We start from the raw sequence: 17,135 nt of genomic DNA, 5'->3' as shown, positions 1-17,135 counted from the left end.
GTGACATGTTCGTACGAACCCTTTGTACGAACAAAAGTAAGAGAAATTTAGGATAAGAATACGAACATGTTCTTGCATGAGGCCCATTGAGATTACTTTGAGTAACCTTGGCTGTTACTGTACAGAACCAACTGGGACTTCTTTCTATCTTTTATAAGTGGCAACAACACAAAACAATTAAATTGTTGAAAATTTTATTAAACAGAATTCGTCTGCGTGTTCTCGCAGAGCGTGTTCTCCATCAGCAGCTACAAAATGTTTTAAATTTGTATTTAAGGAAACATGCCAACCACAGCCAACCTGAGATGGAGGCTGACCAATTTTTCATAATAAACCGCAATGCCCTTGCGGGTCCAACACCAAGCAGTGTTTGAAAGTTTTGCCTCTTACGTCAGTTGTACCAGAACACTCATCCTACAAGCTCACCGGCTCAGACCCAGGATAATGAACTGTATTAAACAGGAAAACTTTCTACAAACGATTTCAGATTTGAGAAATTATTCCTTTTATCGACAGTGTGGTTTTAGTCCACAATAATGTAATTGTAAAAATATTTCTCATGACAATACTTCCAATATTTTAGTTTTCCTTAATTAAATAGTTAGCTTTCCTCCTCTCTCAAATGAATATTCCTATAACAGAATAACTGAACTCATATTGGAGAATATCACAGTCATGATTCAACATCTAATCATTCCTTTTCCATAAAACTTACTCAACTTATTTGTTTAGAACCAATTCCTTGATCTGTAAATAAATGACAATTTGTAAATAAATTCCTTTTCTAATTTCCATCCACTCATCRTCTTTGCCCCCTTTTTTCCTGGGCTACAGTATGGACATGCTTCCAGATGTCCTTGCACGAAAGGTACTTTTTGGACAGTCTTGCAAGTCTATCACAGGRCCACATAGAGACAAATGAGACAAACAACACAGGTGATCCTGCAACYTTCCTGCTGAAAATCCTCAGAGTAACAAGCTAAGGCTAACTTCCAATATTTTCATCGTTTTGCCCCTTTCCTACACAGACTTAAAAGACAAAGACAAAATGAAAAGAAGAGTTCCTTTGATGATAGTCCAGGTGTGGAATCKAACACTAAAAGATATAGATGCAGTCACATCTCCTTTCCTGTACCTTGAGAATGATTGGCGAGCCRGGCTTTTGCTCCAGGATCCCAGTGGTGCTGAGGGGTTCAAAGTAAGGGTTTGGATAGTAGAGGAGGTTGGTGTTGTTGTAGACCAGTAATGCCTGGACATTGTTGAAGATGAAGCCAAATTCATCTGCGTGYTTGACTGTGTCCAGACCTGGATGGTACTCTGCCAGCAGGGACGGTGCGAGACAGGTCATACTGGTGGCATTTAACACTTTACACACCTGGGAGAGAAGAGACAAAGAAACATTATTCCCCTTGATGCAGCAGAGTTGTATTAAAACCGTGTACATTGCACGATGACACTGAAAGGAACGTGAAAATCAAAGTGTGATTTAACCATTCAGGATAACCTAAGCTATGATCTTAAATGAAATACTGTGCTCTCAATACAAACAGTACAGGAAAGTCACCAGCCCAATAATTGACACATAAAATCACAGTTCCTTTTGAAGAAAGGGATTTATCTTCTGCCCTTAAATCCATCTTTATTGCCGAGGAAGCCTCTATAAAACTAGAAATAAATCGCTGCTATTGCCTCACTGTAAAATACTTGAGGACAACAACCACAAAAGATGGAGGCATCGCTCCTCTGTCTCCTCAGGTAAAGCTTGAGCTACAGCTCTTTTATTACTTCTCTACAGTTYGCCCAGAACTATCTTCCATCCATTCTCTTCTGGCTCAGCCGCAAAGGGAGAGGGGGAGAGAGGATTGATTGCTGCATAGCACTCTGCTTGCAGAAGTTTTTTTTATCTCCTTTCACTCCTTCCCAGCACCTCTCTGGGGAAGAAACTTAATTAGAGCTAAATATCATCAAAGTTGGTGAATGCTAGCAACTACCAYRCGTCGCACCTGTTGTCTGGTGCTGTGGACAAAAGCAAGAGGAATCGATGCAAACTCGTCTGAGTAGGGTACACCAATTGGATTTCCCCAGCATGGTGTGGGATGAGTCACAAGAGCAGAACTGAAGTGAAGAACTGACATCTTTATTTACCGGTACTCCCTATTGGATAYAAACTACAACATTTGAAAGTTTTTACTGAACCCTGAGTTGTAAACTTAAAGGTATCCAGCTGTCATTTTCACACGGAGTTCTGTGAAAAAGGTAGGAACAAAAAATAGTTTATCTGCAAAATACAGTTTGAAGCTTAACATTGGATAGTTGTTTTGCAGCTTAGACCAAAGAGGAGCATAACCTCCAAATGAACATAATGATAGTTATTAGTGTTAAAACTATTTCATAAACTTTTATATCACTGTCAACTTGACATTGCACAATTGTAAGTGCAGATAGCAACAGTGTCCGATCRTTGTAACACTTCTGGGCGGCTGTGGCGGAGTGGTTAATGGAGTCGTCCTGGAACTGGAMGGTCACTGGTTCGATCCCCCGTCCAGACATCTCAGTCGTTGTGTCCTTGGGCAAGACACTTCACCCACCTTGCCTACTGCAGGTTGTCAGAGGGTCCGGTGGCGCCGGTGCATGGCAGCCCCCACCTCTGTCAGTGTGCCCCAGGGCAGCTGTGGCTACAGTGTAGTTTGCCATAATCAGTGTTTGAATGTGAATGGGTGAATGTCTGTTAGTGTAAAGTGCTTTGGGGTCTGGAGGGACTTGAAAAGCACTCTATAAGTTCAGTCCATATACCATTCTGATGCAGCTTAGAGAAATTTCCAGCAGGGATTTATTCTCTTTGGATAATTATAAAGGGGTGTGGAAATATAGGTGAGTTAAACAACAGAATTCATGGGTGCTAGGGATGGGCGATATGGACTAAAAAATGTATCGCAATAATTTCTAGGTTTTATCACTGTAACGATACGTTACAGTTAAATCTATCACTACATTCTGTCTTGAGAGCCCTAAAACAATACTAGAAGCCACTAAACTGCATTAATTAAGTTCTGACACCCATCAAACAAGTCTGAAATATGAACAAATTTCACATTATTTTAAGTGGTGTAAACAGCGAAAATAACATGGCTTATTAAAATTAAAAAGTAGTAAAACTACCTGATAAAAAATAATTTCAATGAATTACAAAAAAAACATGTAAAAACTGAAAGGCTTTTTTGTGCAAGAATGCAGAAATAATCGGAACATTTGTAAATGCTTTACACCTTTAGATTTTTGGTGAAAAAGACCAACATATTAGCTGTAYACCTGGCAGGATTTTATTGAATTTATTGCGATGTGATAAATTATTACCATGGTGAGTTACTTTAATGGTATATCACACACAGTAACATATCGCCCATCCCYAAKGTGTGCCATTCTGAAGTTTTGAATACTAGAGTTGTTTTGCTCAGGAAGAGGGCCACCTTGAAATAGTCCCTATTAGCTTGTCAATGTGGTGGTCCATAGTAGATTTGGCCATCTTAAAACAACGTGATAATGTAACCATCAAAATAATTTTTAGAAATTGATGCTATTTAAAGATAGCAAAAATCCACTTCATTAAACCACGAGCTCGTCAAACTCGTGCCCCCAGTTTAAACTTGCTTTTTTTGAAAATGCGGTAAATCAGGAGCTATGTAGAACAGGAAAGAAATAATATGTTCCTAACTTTTCATTTAACCCTTAATTTATATTAGAAAGTTAGAAAGTGTATGATTTCAATTTCAATTTTAACTTTATTGAATAACACAGCTCCAACAGTCTGCACTGTTACTTTGACTGCTTTGAAACAACTTTCCCTAATTCTGTCWATATTCTTTTCACATCCTGCTTTCATGAGCTGGAGTAAGAACTGTACATACCAAGAGAAAGAAGACAGCACAAGCAGATAGTCCCCTAATACTTTCACCCAGTTAAAGTTAGGGGAAATCATATTAAACAAAAAAGTATAAAACGACATGCAAGTGAATGAACATTGCATGGGTTTTCTTGTATACGAATGCCGCTTCGAAGAGAAACCAAGGTAATTATTATAATGTGAAACAAAGTGTTCCAGAGTCACAAAAAAGGGAGACAATTCCAGTCTTATTTGTAGCCAATTAGTAGAACAAAACAGGCAGTTCAGTTCTGTTTGCAATTTGTTTCTTTTAATATTGATGCAGCCTTAAGGACTCARTAATATGAAAATATCTCAACCAACTTGGCCATCTGACTTGTAGCTGTTTTACGGGACCTGTTAAGTGCCAGGAGGACTGCGACCAGTTATACATYGGGGAAACAAAGCAGCCACTGTTCAAAAGAATGTCCCAACACAGATGAGCTACGTCTAATGGCCAGAACTCTGCAGTTTTCACTCATTTACAGGCCAGCGGTCACTCTTTCAGAGATGAGGATGTTCTCATTCTTGATAGAGAGGAACGTTGGTTTGAGAGAGGAGTAAAAGAAGCCATTTTTGTGAAGAAAGACCGTCCATCATTAAACAGAGGTGGAGGCCTCCGTTTTCAGTTGTCCCCCTCCTACAGTGCTGCTATTGCCAGTATCACTCCACCCCCTGTTAACAATAGGTGTTAATTAGGTGTCAACGATAGCCATKTGATGTGAGTATCAGTCACATGGAGGCAGGGCTTAAAAGCCTGAATTTTGCCTGAAACTCTCAGACTGAAGAAGTCTCTTGGAGGAGAGACGAAACGTTTCATTAGAGAAGAACACGTCCAGAAGATGTATACAATTTTTTTCTTTTTGATTTTTTACCTGGATTACTGAGATGCATCAGGACGTTTTACGGGACATACGGTTTGAGCGTTTTATTTTGCAGAACATACGAACAAGTCCAAAAAGGCAGTAAAATAGTATCTTTTTTTAGATGAGTATAAAGGCACTGATAGTTTGCCCGATACAAATCCTCAGGTTAAAGTTGACACAAGCTTTTTCCTTGCAATTGGCATGCTGACATGTTATATAGACAAGCCCAGATGCTCCGGCAGCCTCCGTGTGACTGTTACATTGGAACAGCAGGACATCTGCAAGTCAACTAAAGCTCTGACTGCCATCTGCTCTGCCAGAAATGGATACCCCACAACATAACCCCCACCCCCYGCACTGTTCTTGCACTTTCTCAAAAAAACAAAAAACAAAAAGAAATTCTGACACCCCCCACCCCACCTTCACTTAGACCTGTCAGGAGAAAAAAAACTGCTACCATCATCATGTAGGATGTTTTTTGAACATTTCTTGCTGGGAAGTAAAAAAAAAAAAAAAAAAAAGAAGTGACCCCTGTGTCCCATGGGACTGGATAAAGTAAACTACACATCGCATTCTTATATTGTTATATTCTTGCTCAATAAATAGTTGTATCTTAAGTGACTTTTTTGCTTCCATTCCCAAAATTTCAACCTTTCTCTAAATTCCCAACTTTTCTGCCATTTCTTTTTTTTAATTTGCCAATAAGCCATACATTTTCTCCAGCACATCACAATACATTTCAATCTGTAAAGTGTCAAAAACAAATCTTMCAGTAGTACATCTATTCCTCTAAGCAATGTAGTGTGCAAGGCTCTACATTGTTGGTGAAGTGATGGAGAGAATTGATAAAGCGAACTGAGGTCAACAGAAAGAGAAAATAATTGGAATTGCTGCCTCATCTGTCTTTTTCCTCTGCAGTTGGAAGGAGCCAGGCTGTTTTAAGGCAGCACTGCTCCAAGCCCTCTGGCTGAATACATTACAATGATCTACTGTGTGGCTACAGCCCACTCAATCATGCAAAGGTCTCTGGCCAGGGGAGCGGTGAGAGAAAGTGAAGGAGAGAGTCAGCTTGGAAAGCTGTGCATAGGAGAAATTGAGGGGGTTCATGGAGTCAAAAGTCATCTAGAGGCTAAGATTTGATATTTAGTCTTGAGTTGTTTGGATGTTCTTACACTTAGTTACTCCTATACTGGATGTATTTTTCTGCATCTGTGCTAAAAAAAAATCAATGATTTTTTTAGCTGTTAAGCTCAAGTTTTACTCTAATTTCTATGAGTATCTACGTATAGGAGAAGAGCAAGTGCGTTACATTTCATGGGTTTCCCAAAAGTGAGAAAACTATTTTCTGTCTTTAATTAAGTTGTCATCTTCGTATGAAATGAGATGAGATGAGTCTGAGTTAAGTTCAGCTCAAGTTCAGCAGTCTGACAGCTGCTGGGTAGAAACTTTGTATTTCTGAAGAAGATGGTTTTTTAACTAAATCCATCCATCCATCCATCCATCATCTATACCTGCTTATTCCTGTCAGGCTCACGGGGGTCACTGGTGCCCATATCCAGCAGCCACAGTGCGAGGGGTGGGGTACACCCTGGACAGGTCGCAAGTCCATTTTTACTAAATGTTAAATTTAAGTGTTAAAAAAGATTTTTAAATATTAAATCCTAAATATAAATGCACAATGGGGCAGCTGTGGCAGAGTGGTTAGGGGAGTCGTCCTGGAACCGGAAGGTCACCGGCTCGATACCCCCTTCCAGCTGCCTCAGTTGCTGTGTCCTTGGGCAAGATACTTCACCCCAATGCCTCTGATGTGTGTCCATCAGTGTATGAATGTGATTGGCACTGATTAGTCTCCATAGATGATTGTACATGCTAGCTTTGTAGGAGATCTAGTAGAGTGTTGCATGAATGGGTAAATGACAMAGATTGTAGTGTGAAGTGCTTTGAGTGTCCTGGTTGGGTAGAAAGGCACTAAGTACAGTCCATTTTCAAGTTAAACCTAAAATGTTGAAGTTTGCGATAGGTATTTTGGAATGGAACGCAGTCTTTGCTGTTGATGGTTGGCTCATGTTATGATGTCATCATCGAGACAATAGCAACCGCTAGCGCTCCAATGCAGCTAAAACTTCTCTACAAAATATCAAACTTGCAGATGCAGTCGATGTTCAAGCTGCACTTCAAACTGCTGGACCACAGGTACCACCCATATTTGTTTTTATGAACACATATTGAATTTAGATTTTGAATATTATCTTTAGAAGTGTTAGAAGCATTAGTAGACGTTAGCGTCAGATAACCAGGAAAATGTCATCATCCTGCAACAAACATCAACAATGGCCACTGCTAGCCACTGCTAGAATCTAGCACTGCTGATAAATTTTACATTTAGAATTAAACATTTAGATTTAGAATTTATTATTTAAACATATTTAAATTTAACGTTTAGTAAAAATGAGCTAAATGTAAGAAAAGTGAGATAAATAACACTAAAATGTTAAGGGAACATTCTTATTCCGTAAAAAAGTGAGCTAAATAATAAAAAAATATGTTAGTGAAATTTTACTCATTGCTTATGAAAGGAGTTCCTTTTACAATATCACACTTTTATGTAAATGAGTCTGATTTCTTAACGGGTGAATAAATTATCGATCAGTAAATCTGGTCTGGTGCCCCAACAGGTAAAAACAGTGTGGCAAAGTGCAGAAACAGAATCACTCTTCTGTTTCTTCCCTCGTTCTTGTTTCTAAGCTAACAAGAAAAATAACACATTTTTCAAAAACTCCCAGCTAATTAGTTGACACCTTTCTAAAAGCTCTAGCTAAGAAGTTTGGAAGACATGTTGAGGGTTTTTTCTTCTTCTGATGTTAGTAAGTCTTCTCTCCCACACAAGTTACATGTGTTAGCTCATGTGATTCTGAGGTCGACACACTCCAACACTAACTTTAGCCCTATTCTGACGGGATTAGTTTTACCTGGGGACCCCATGCTATTTGTAATAATTACAGAGATTGTCTGTGTTGTTAATCCCATGAGAATCGGCCATGTCAGTAATTTGTAAAGTAAAAATTCCCCCGCAAATTACCTACCATAATTTGCTGAACTCCGAGTTCCTGTGATAACAATAATCCAGTGCGAATAGGCATCTCTGTGATTTGGACAGGAATGGACTCAATCCCATGTGTAATTAGGCGGTTTTCATTTTCTTGGTGCATTTTTATTTACTTTTGGTGAAGAATGGAGGCTGGATTGGATTGCACTGAAAACCTTTTCGGTCCCGGGCCAGAAAAACCTGACACATTACGTGCGCACTAAAAAAAAAAGTCTGAAGAGTGGGAGCAAATTCAGATGATAATGGTGGCTCAAGAATATGTGTTTATTTGTTTTTTCCTGTTTGTAGCCTTCTGGCTGATGCTGAGTGTGGAGCAGTGGCTGTACTGCAGTGCAGGCTCGTGCTTTGGGTAGCTGGCGCGCGCACTCTCGCCAGCTGTGAAGGTGTTCATATGTCAACCCCTTTGAACGTTTACCTAATGAGCCTCAAAAATCGGTAACTTTTGCTAAAAATCCGTACCACTCGTACCTGCGTGTGGGGTTGGGGTGGGGGTCTGTCGGCCGTGGAGATGACAGTGTCTGCTGTATGCAGGAGGAGAGGAGAGCGGAAAAAGTGGAGAACTTGATGTTTATTTTTTTGAAGTCCGTTCAATGCCGTGTTCAACTAAATAGACAACAACTAACCAGGCTTCAATGTCACATTCRGGAAATGTCTGTAAATTTCAGGAAAATCTCAGSCTTTGGTTAYCCCRTGCGAATGCRMCACATAAAACACAGATGTTGGGGGGTAATTTATTTATTACACGGGGTCCCTAGGTAAAACTAATCCCGTCAGAATAGGGCTTTAGTTAGAATTATAGTTGGGTGGATTTTATTTTTGTCTGGTATGGTTTGTTTTCTTTCTTAGGGGGCTTACCCTCGTAGACTTTGAAAAYACCTGTGCTAGCACAACCAGTGACCTTCACAACGTAGCAAATAAAATTCTAGAATATTTAGATCCACAGCATTTTGACATAAAACATAAAGTTACCTCCGCCAAGGGTGAGGTAATGTTTTCAGTCGCGTCTGTCTGTCTGTCTGTCTGTCTGTCTGTCTGCCTGCCTGCCTGCCTGCCTGCCTGCCTGCCTGCCTGCCTGTCTGTCTGTCTGTCGTTCTGTCTGTGGACAACATTACTCAAAAACTTGTGGACGAATTGTCATGACATTTTTAACACTGGTGGCTACTGGGCCAAGGAACACACCATTAAATTTTGGTGATGTTCGGGATCACGATGCGGATACAAGAATTTTTTTTCTTTTAACAATCTGAGATCGGCACAGCTGTGATGCTTTCACAGGGCTTCTGTAAAAAACAGTGAGCTGGATTGGACAGCACGGACTTCAAACTTTATAAAAGTAATGTTAAAACCACATTTAATGATGAATAATTTTTTGCCATAAAGTGCGCATTTTTACTCATTTGGTGCACATTTAGAGAACGTTTTGTGACCAGGAAATGCCTCACTGCACCATTAAACCTATTTTTCCAATTTCCTCAAACACACCACATTTTGGAAACAACCAATCAAAACAGTTTCTCGCTACTAGCCTTGTAAACACAGAGCTTCTGGCTGGGCCTCAAAGTTCAGACACGGGGGGAGCCAGGAAGCACTTTAGAGAGTCAAACCATTACAAACTCATACAAGGGGATAAAACAGACGTTTTACATGGTGAAATGTGACTGATGAAAACTTAGGAGCTTAATCTGACACCAGTTTGACGATGAATAACGTTGGGTGACGAGTGTGACTTTTGTTTTGTTTTGTTCACATTGGACTCCACTGAGAATAAATTCCGTGCATACTGCCTGCTTAAATGTTCGCTACGTCAGAACTTCTTCGGCAAATGTGTTTCCATCTCTGCTTTTGCGCATTAACTCTTTTACAGGATGGGGGAAATTGGTCTTAGCGGAGGGTTGCACTCTCTGAGTTCTTCTAGTTTCAATTGTTTTAATTATTAGACAACCTTTTAACTGTATGCTTTTACACACCTCCATAATCAAATCAAGTTGTTTCTTTCTTTGCTGTAAACAGGTTTCTTCATCTTTAGCTGGATGGAAATGGTTCAGGTGCAGTTAGTTGGATTTAGAAAACAGGTACCTGTGATAATCCTGGACTTGGATCTGAATCTGGCATCCACTAGAAACTATGTGAAGTACAAATTGTATAATTTTGGCTGATCAATAACAAGCCACAAAAGTAGAAAAGAATTGCTGTAGCTGAGTCCAGTCATGCCTCATGACAGCTGATACATGGCATACCTTCGGTTATCCTCAGTGACTCCGCCTTCTGTTGATGCCAGACCAAAATTTATTTATTTATTTTTTTTGCTGAGTAAACAATTACAAATCTGCAGATACCGTATACTTAAGAAGCCATGACCAGTCTTTTCTGTTTGGTACTGCTGTTTCTATGAGATGTAACAAACATCTCCTTCCTCCTCCCTCTGGTGATCAGACAGCCTGATTGGTCTATATGCACCTATCAGCAGAAGCTGTAAACGTACTCCATGTGCCATTGATACACAGTCCAGACATCTTATATGTGGCAAATGTTGTTGAAATTCTTTTGGGATGGGGTTGGGATGCTATCTAGATGGAGAATAATGCTTTAGGCCTTAATCAAGATCATGATAAATGTTTCAATTGTGAATCTGCTGACAGATACGGAGCATTTTACAAAGAAAATTGCATTTTTTCTTTCCTGGTTTCTTTGTGATTYCGTGTAGGTGACACAAGGGAAGCAGAGAGGAAAAGCAATTTAGTGGCAGACAGGTGATCATTTGAAGGCTCTCTGGCAGACAGTAGCTTTTATTGCTATAGGCTGCATTGCTTTTTGCCTTCTGACAGTAACAAAAAACAGAAAAAAAGGGTAGATGAGATTGGGGCATGGGGATGAAAAATGGGTTAACTGTAACCCTTAGTATTTAATAGAAAGTCCTTCTGTGTGGCTGTGGGGGCAATCAAGATAGTGACATAAGCATTTTTGGAGAGAGGTGCTATAGGTACAAAGTTTGATGAGACAAGGCAAAAACTCTTTCAAAGCTTTGGAAACTGACACAGCTGACAGCATCACACCCACACACAAGTCAAATCCCATTTCACCAGGCCCATCTCCCAAACATTTATCAAGTTCTTTATTCTCTTTAAACATGAAATAAAACCAACCTGCTTTTTACTTGTGGGTGTACTATTGTATTTTCATACCCATTAAAGTCTTTTAGAGAAACTGCAGTCTTGCATTAGCAAAAAAATACCTGTTAAAACCTCTGGGTATATGTTAAAGAAACCATTACAAAGCAAGACAAACTTTTATAAACCAATCTGACTATACTAATGTGATGAGTGAGATGTTCGAATTGAAGGGAATGAAGAGGCACATTGGGCTAAATGCTAACCCGCCATGTACGTCTACAAAAGAAGGAGATTAAGTTTATTTTATAAAAGAGGTTTATGCTCAATTCATTCCTCTGCCAAGATGTACCCCCATTTTGTACTCAGAGACTCCCATTTTATACTTATTGGTTGTCATTTTGTGCCCAATAATGTTTCATATYAGTTGAGTTTAAAATGGTTACCACTTTTCACAGATGCTCTTAATGCCATGATAACTGTCAAAATACGTAAATTGCCAATGGTTTTGAATAGAACTTTTTAWATATTTGTATCATAAACATTGTGTAAAGACTATTTTTCAGGCAGATAGTTCAATTCTRTGTCACAATCAAGTAACTATGGCTKTGTCCAAAACAGCAGGCTGGGCCGGGTCCTTGGTAGACTGGGAAGACCGGAAAAAARTGGCTGTGAATTTGGACGGTCTAGCCTCCCGTCCTTACCCCGGCGTACGTCATGTTGTATAGCAACTGTGACGATGCTAAACAGAAGCAAACTTAGATCAAAATTAGAGAAATATAAATATATTTGCATCATTAATATCACAAAACAATAAAATTAACTGAAAGGTAATATTTAAAGAACTAATTGACTCATCGTAGGTGCACGTTTATTTCACTTTTTTCTGAAAAAAAATATTTTAAAACATGTCTATACAAATACAAATGATAAAAGTATTAAAAACACAACCACTTGAAATTTTGAATTTTTATACCACCATATTTTTATATAAAACATATTCTTTTCTCTCACCTCTTCCGCCATTACTAGCAAAAAACAAAAAAGGACAACAGAGCTGCTTTATGGAATAACCTCTGTTAGCTTTAGCTTTTGGTTTAGTGGGAATATTATAGTGTAAAAACATGTTTATAAAATGTTTCTGCTAAACAAAAGTAATTATTGATTAGTGAATAAAAGTGAGACAAAACATCCTTAAAGTAGATGTCTCTTAACATATTTTGTAGCATTGTTTGTGGGGTTGGGGGGCACCAGGCCAGAAGCTAATGTCATGGCAAAAGTTTGGAAACCCCTGTGCTAGACAGGAAACAAAGGTACCTAGGTGGGTGTGAGGCAACAAGGTGGGTGCAATGTAGGTAGAGATGGGCATAAAAACATCTGTGGAAGATGACTTTGTTTTTATCTGACAAATATGTGTAAAAATTGACCTGGAACCTTTTAGTATGAAACTTCTGGTGGGTTTGCAGGTTATAGCAAACTGCTTAGGATATGTTCACACTGCAGGTCTTAACTCAGATTTTTTGCAAAAATACTATATTTTACCAAAAATATATTCATATATTTTTTGCATAGGTGTTTATATTATATATTATTAGCGACTCCTAATCTGACTACAGTGTAAACTGACCTCAGCCCTGATGCAACTTGCTTGCACAGACAATGACGCAACATCACATTCAGCACACTGTTTACACAAGTGGCTTTATATGGATGCTACTTTTTAGCATATCGATTCTGAAGTTGTTGAGCAATCAGAACCGATTAAATACTTATCTGACATGCTTTTTTAGTTCGCTGTTTACACTTTAATGGTCCTCTGACTGCATTTTACTTTTGGAATGAAACAAAGTGCTAAAAGAAAAGTGTTGATTGAGTAACTTTAGTATCCACATGGTCTGTGACTGTTATCATCTATTTCTGCAGATTCTGAGTCATCCAGGACATGAAAAATTAAAAGAACAAAGACGAAGTAACTGAACTTATGTTCTGTAGCTGATGACATGTGGAGCTACAAGATCTAAACTCGAAGTTAGTATCACTATTATTGGATCGATCGAATCACCCCCGCATCATTGGTGTAAAAGACGGATGAAATGCAACATGAGCGTTTAGACTTCACTCGCTTTGAAATACATAAGATACGTATCAGATACAGTAACACATACTGAAAAGACCTGAGTCAGATTAGAAACAAATAAAATTTGTCACGTTCAGACAAAAAAAAATCGCATTCAGCTTGCATTTGCCTGCAGTGTGTGAATGTAGCTTTAGTGTTGCATGTGAAGAAATGTTGGTAGCATTTCATAATTCAGATCGATACAGGCCTGGGGCCAGGTATATACCTACATGGGATTGTTTTTGATATGCACCTGCATGTACCTGGTACCTAGCTAATATGTTCTGGGCTGTATATGTATTGATAGCTAAATGTTTTGTAGTGATAATAGCAAGGTGACGCTTCCAAGAACAGTGGCCTCCAGCTGTAAACCTGGAAATGATATGTTCAGAGGAGAATTCAGAAAATGTCATTCAAAACACAGAGCAACTAACTTTGAACACTTCCAGCACTGTTCGTCCCTGATTTAATGTTTGAAGTTCATTTATCTGCTCGACCCACCCTACACAAAACCACAGAGAAGAAATCCCATCCTCTTAATTAAACAAGGACCCCCAGGACAGGGGCTCAAATGTAATTTGTAACGATTTCCTACTGCAGAAGCTTTGATTACACGAGGGCTCTTTATGCTGACCAACGACTTTTGACTGCAGTTAATCTTCTGTTGAAAACCATTAGGAGCCTCCCTGCCCCCAATAAGGCACACCTTTAGCATTCTGCCGTTGACCAATCACACCTCCTGACCACAGCCATCCAGCTCCATTACTGAATATATTCACATGGTCTATAAATCCTCTTTGTGGCATTCCATCATGTGCACGTGTCTGTCAATTTACGGCTCTGACTATGATGTTGACCACAACTATGGTCATAAACTGTAGGTTGTGTGACTCAAGAACAAGTCTATTTATAAAAGCAGTGAAAAATCAGTTTTTCCCAAAGTACTGTATGTCTGACTTCCTAAATACAAACAGAGAAAACAATCAATGTTTTTCTGTACCTAAGGGTGCTGTTTTCTCAAAAGCAATACCAGGATAACTGTGGGGTTTTGTTTAATTTCAAAAGGTACAAAATTCTCTCAGCAACCAAAGAGCCCATAATTTTACCTTTAGTGATTTAAAGACACAAGTAAACAGATTGCAACATGCAACAGTACTTCAGAGCTACAAAGTTCTTCTGTAAACTTTTTACAGCAGCTTTTACACTTGAATTTTGAATATTTTTCAAGAATTTTCTTGGGATAATCGGGCTATCACCCAAATTCCAAAAACGTGTTTGTTCAACTGGCAACTCTAAATTAGCCATATGTGACAAAATACATTTTGCCCTAGTGGGTAATTTGGCTCAACATTAGAGGGTGAGGAGTTCCAGCATCCAGGGGGAGTTCAGAGTAAAGCCACTGCTCCTCCAGGTGGTTCGGGCATCTGATTAGGATGCCTCCTGTGATCTGACTATGGACGGATAAGAGACAGAAGATGGAGATGGGTATTTATTTATACATTTAGTTTGGACAGGGTAAAACACATTTTATCTTTTCAAAAAGAAGTAGGAAGACGTATAAACTTATTTAATTCTACCCCTCGTATTCAATTCCACAAAATTATTTCTGCCTCTAGATGTGTAGATGTTTTCTTACAGAAGGTAACAARAAGGCATCTAATTAAGCAGCTTTCGATGTACAGGGCTTAAAACTAGTGTACAACACAGCTGGAAAGAAAAAAAAGTGTAATTTGTAAATGTGTTCGATACTGGGCGGCATGGTAGATCAGTTGGTAGAGCTGTTGCCTCTCAGTAAGAAGGTTGCTGGACTGAATCCCAGCCTGCGGACCTTTCTATAGAGTGTGCATGTTCTTTCTGTGTGTGCATGGGTTTTTTCTGGGTACTCTGGTTTCCTCCCACAGACCTGTTAGGCTAATTGATAACTATAATTGCCCCTAGGTGTGAGTGAGAGAGTGAATGGTTGTCCAGGGTGTACCCCACCTCTCACACAGTGGATAGGGGCACCCCTGACCCTGAAAGGAAGAAGCCAGGTAAAAGATTATATATGAAGTTCAATACTTCACAGGTGCCTAATCAGAGCAGAGCAAATCTCGATTTTTTAAGTGGGTGGACGGTCTGGTCAGAGTTTTTCAGAAACTGCTGATCAGTTGGGATTTTCACACACAACCATACATAGAATGGTCTGAAAAGAGAAAATATCCAGTGGGCGGCAGTCAAAAAGTTCTCTAATGAGGTGCACCTTGAAAAGGTTACCAGTCCATTTCAGTTTATCATTTCTAATTATTGTTTTCCAAACACAAAACTTTATAGGGTTTTAATCTGAGCCACTTAATTAATAGAAGACAAAAATATTTACTTTGAGGAAAATATATTTGTTCCTTCTAAAAAGGTTTTAAACGTCAAGACCTTATCTTAACTTAGACATATAACATCAAGTCTACAATCATTTCCACCTTTAAACTACTTTAGAAACCTTTACCTTCCATGTTATTCATTTTACTGTTTTTATTCATGATTCAATGAAATTGATTATTTGTTTTATTTTTGTGACAAATTTAACATTAAGGCAAAACTATTTATTCATTTTTGAGTAATCATGCAATTGAGAAGAGTTCATTGCTAATCTTACAATCTCACACTTTGATATATGAGTTCTGATTGAAAAGGGGTGAATACAAATTACCAGCAAAGCTGGCATGGTGCCCCTAACAGGTTAAACAAAGTGTGGCAGGCTGCAGAAACAGCATCACCATTTCTGTCCTGTATCCATTCACTTGCTATACAGGGCTGCTATGCACCAGTGCCACCGGGCCCTCTGACCACCACCAGCAGGCAAGGTGGGTAAGAGTCTTGCTGAAGGACACAATGACTGAGACAGATGGAACAGGGGATTGAACAAGCAACCCACTGTTTGCGGGACAACTCCCTCAACCACTCTGCCACAACCAACCCAACACAATGGGAACATGCCGAACAGATATATGCTTCTCTGTGGACTTAGGACCACAAAGACAAGCTTGAAGGAGGAAGAGGAAGAAAAACACAGCTGCCTCCACAAACCTGACCCACATCAGTAGCAGAAAATGGATGGACAGCAGGTTTAAAAGTCTTCAATGAATACTGCATGCAGATCACTCTCACTGCCAACAGTATCACTCACAGGCTCATCACTTAAGAAGGCTGAGTTGAAGTAGAAGTAAAAAAATGCACAGAGAGCTAGAGGGGCCTCGGAGACATGACATATTTTTGAAAGCTGAGCATCACTTGGCTTACTTGTGCAGCGGCATGTGGTGTGTTGACTGGAACACAACTTGTGTAAATTAATCCACATAAACATTTTGTAGAGAAGAAGCCAATGTCAGCATTTTTAATTGTACATTCAATTCAGTTGTGTTGAATCACTTCAACACAGTCTTCCATCCTGAGCAGCAGTGGAAAGGAAAAAACCTTGTGACAGGAAGAAACCTCCAACAGAACCAGAACCAGGCTCAGGACAGGCAACCATCTGCCTCGACCGGCTGGGTTTGGGGACARGAAAGAGACACAAATAGACAAGCACAGCACAAGTGTACTTTCCTCTGGAAGAGAGACAAAGTAAAACATTGTATTGAAATAAATAATTATAACAAACATGTTGTAATGTTTGTGGCTGTGTAATTAGTTAATGTGATTGCAAAAGTTATTTAAAAAAAATTCTCAGGGAGAACAGGATAGTGAGGATGTATTCTCTACACGTTAGAAACAGATCAAGAGTGTGATGAAAACAATAGGCCTCATGCAAGAACCGTTCRTWCTTTATATTTCATTRGTTTGAAGATATTTTGAGTTGAAAATAAATCACTCCATAATTATKTTGACAATAGGTTATTCTGTTTGAATTGGAATTAGATTTTAAATGTAACTAACAACATAAATTGGTTAGATTAATTTAAATTGGATATTAATGCTGTTGTATAGCACTACAATATTAATATGAAGATCTCAAACTAAAAAAAACTTAAATTATGCATTATTGAAGTTT

The 17,135-nt window shown here is 39.0% G+C and overlaps 1 protein-coding gene across 1 annotated transcript in view; it reads right to left on the bottom strand.

Annotated features, from left to right (window-relative positions):
• LOC106527772 (plexin-A2) overlaps positions 1-17,135 on the bottom strand; it is a gene marked incomplete at its 5' end in the record, with an annotated part of 281,724 nt that overhangs the window by 58,270 nt on the left and 206,319 nt on the right. Inside the window, 1 exon segment of the mRNA XM_014022759.1 lies at positions 1,136-1,375. Coding sequence (XP_013878213.1) covers positions 1,136-1,375 — 240 coding nt within the window.

The sequence above is a fragment of the Austrofundulus limnaeus genome, unplaced genomic scaffold (genome assembly GCF_001266775.1).
Source record: "Austrofundulus limnaeus strain Quisiro unplaced genomic scaffold, Austrofundulus_limnaeus-1.0 Scaffold342, whole genome shotgun sequence".
NCBI lineage: Eukaryota > Metazoa > Chordata > Actinopteri > Cyprinodontiformes > Rivulidae > Austrofundulus > Austrofundulus limnaeus.
Note: the sequence above shows the minus strand (reverse complement) of the source record. Positions and strands in the feature narration are given on the sequence as shown.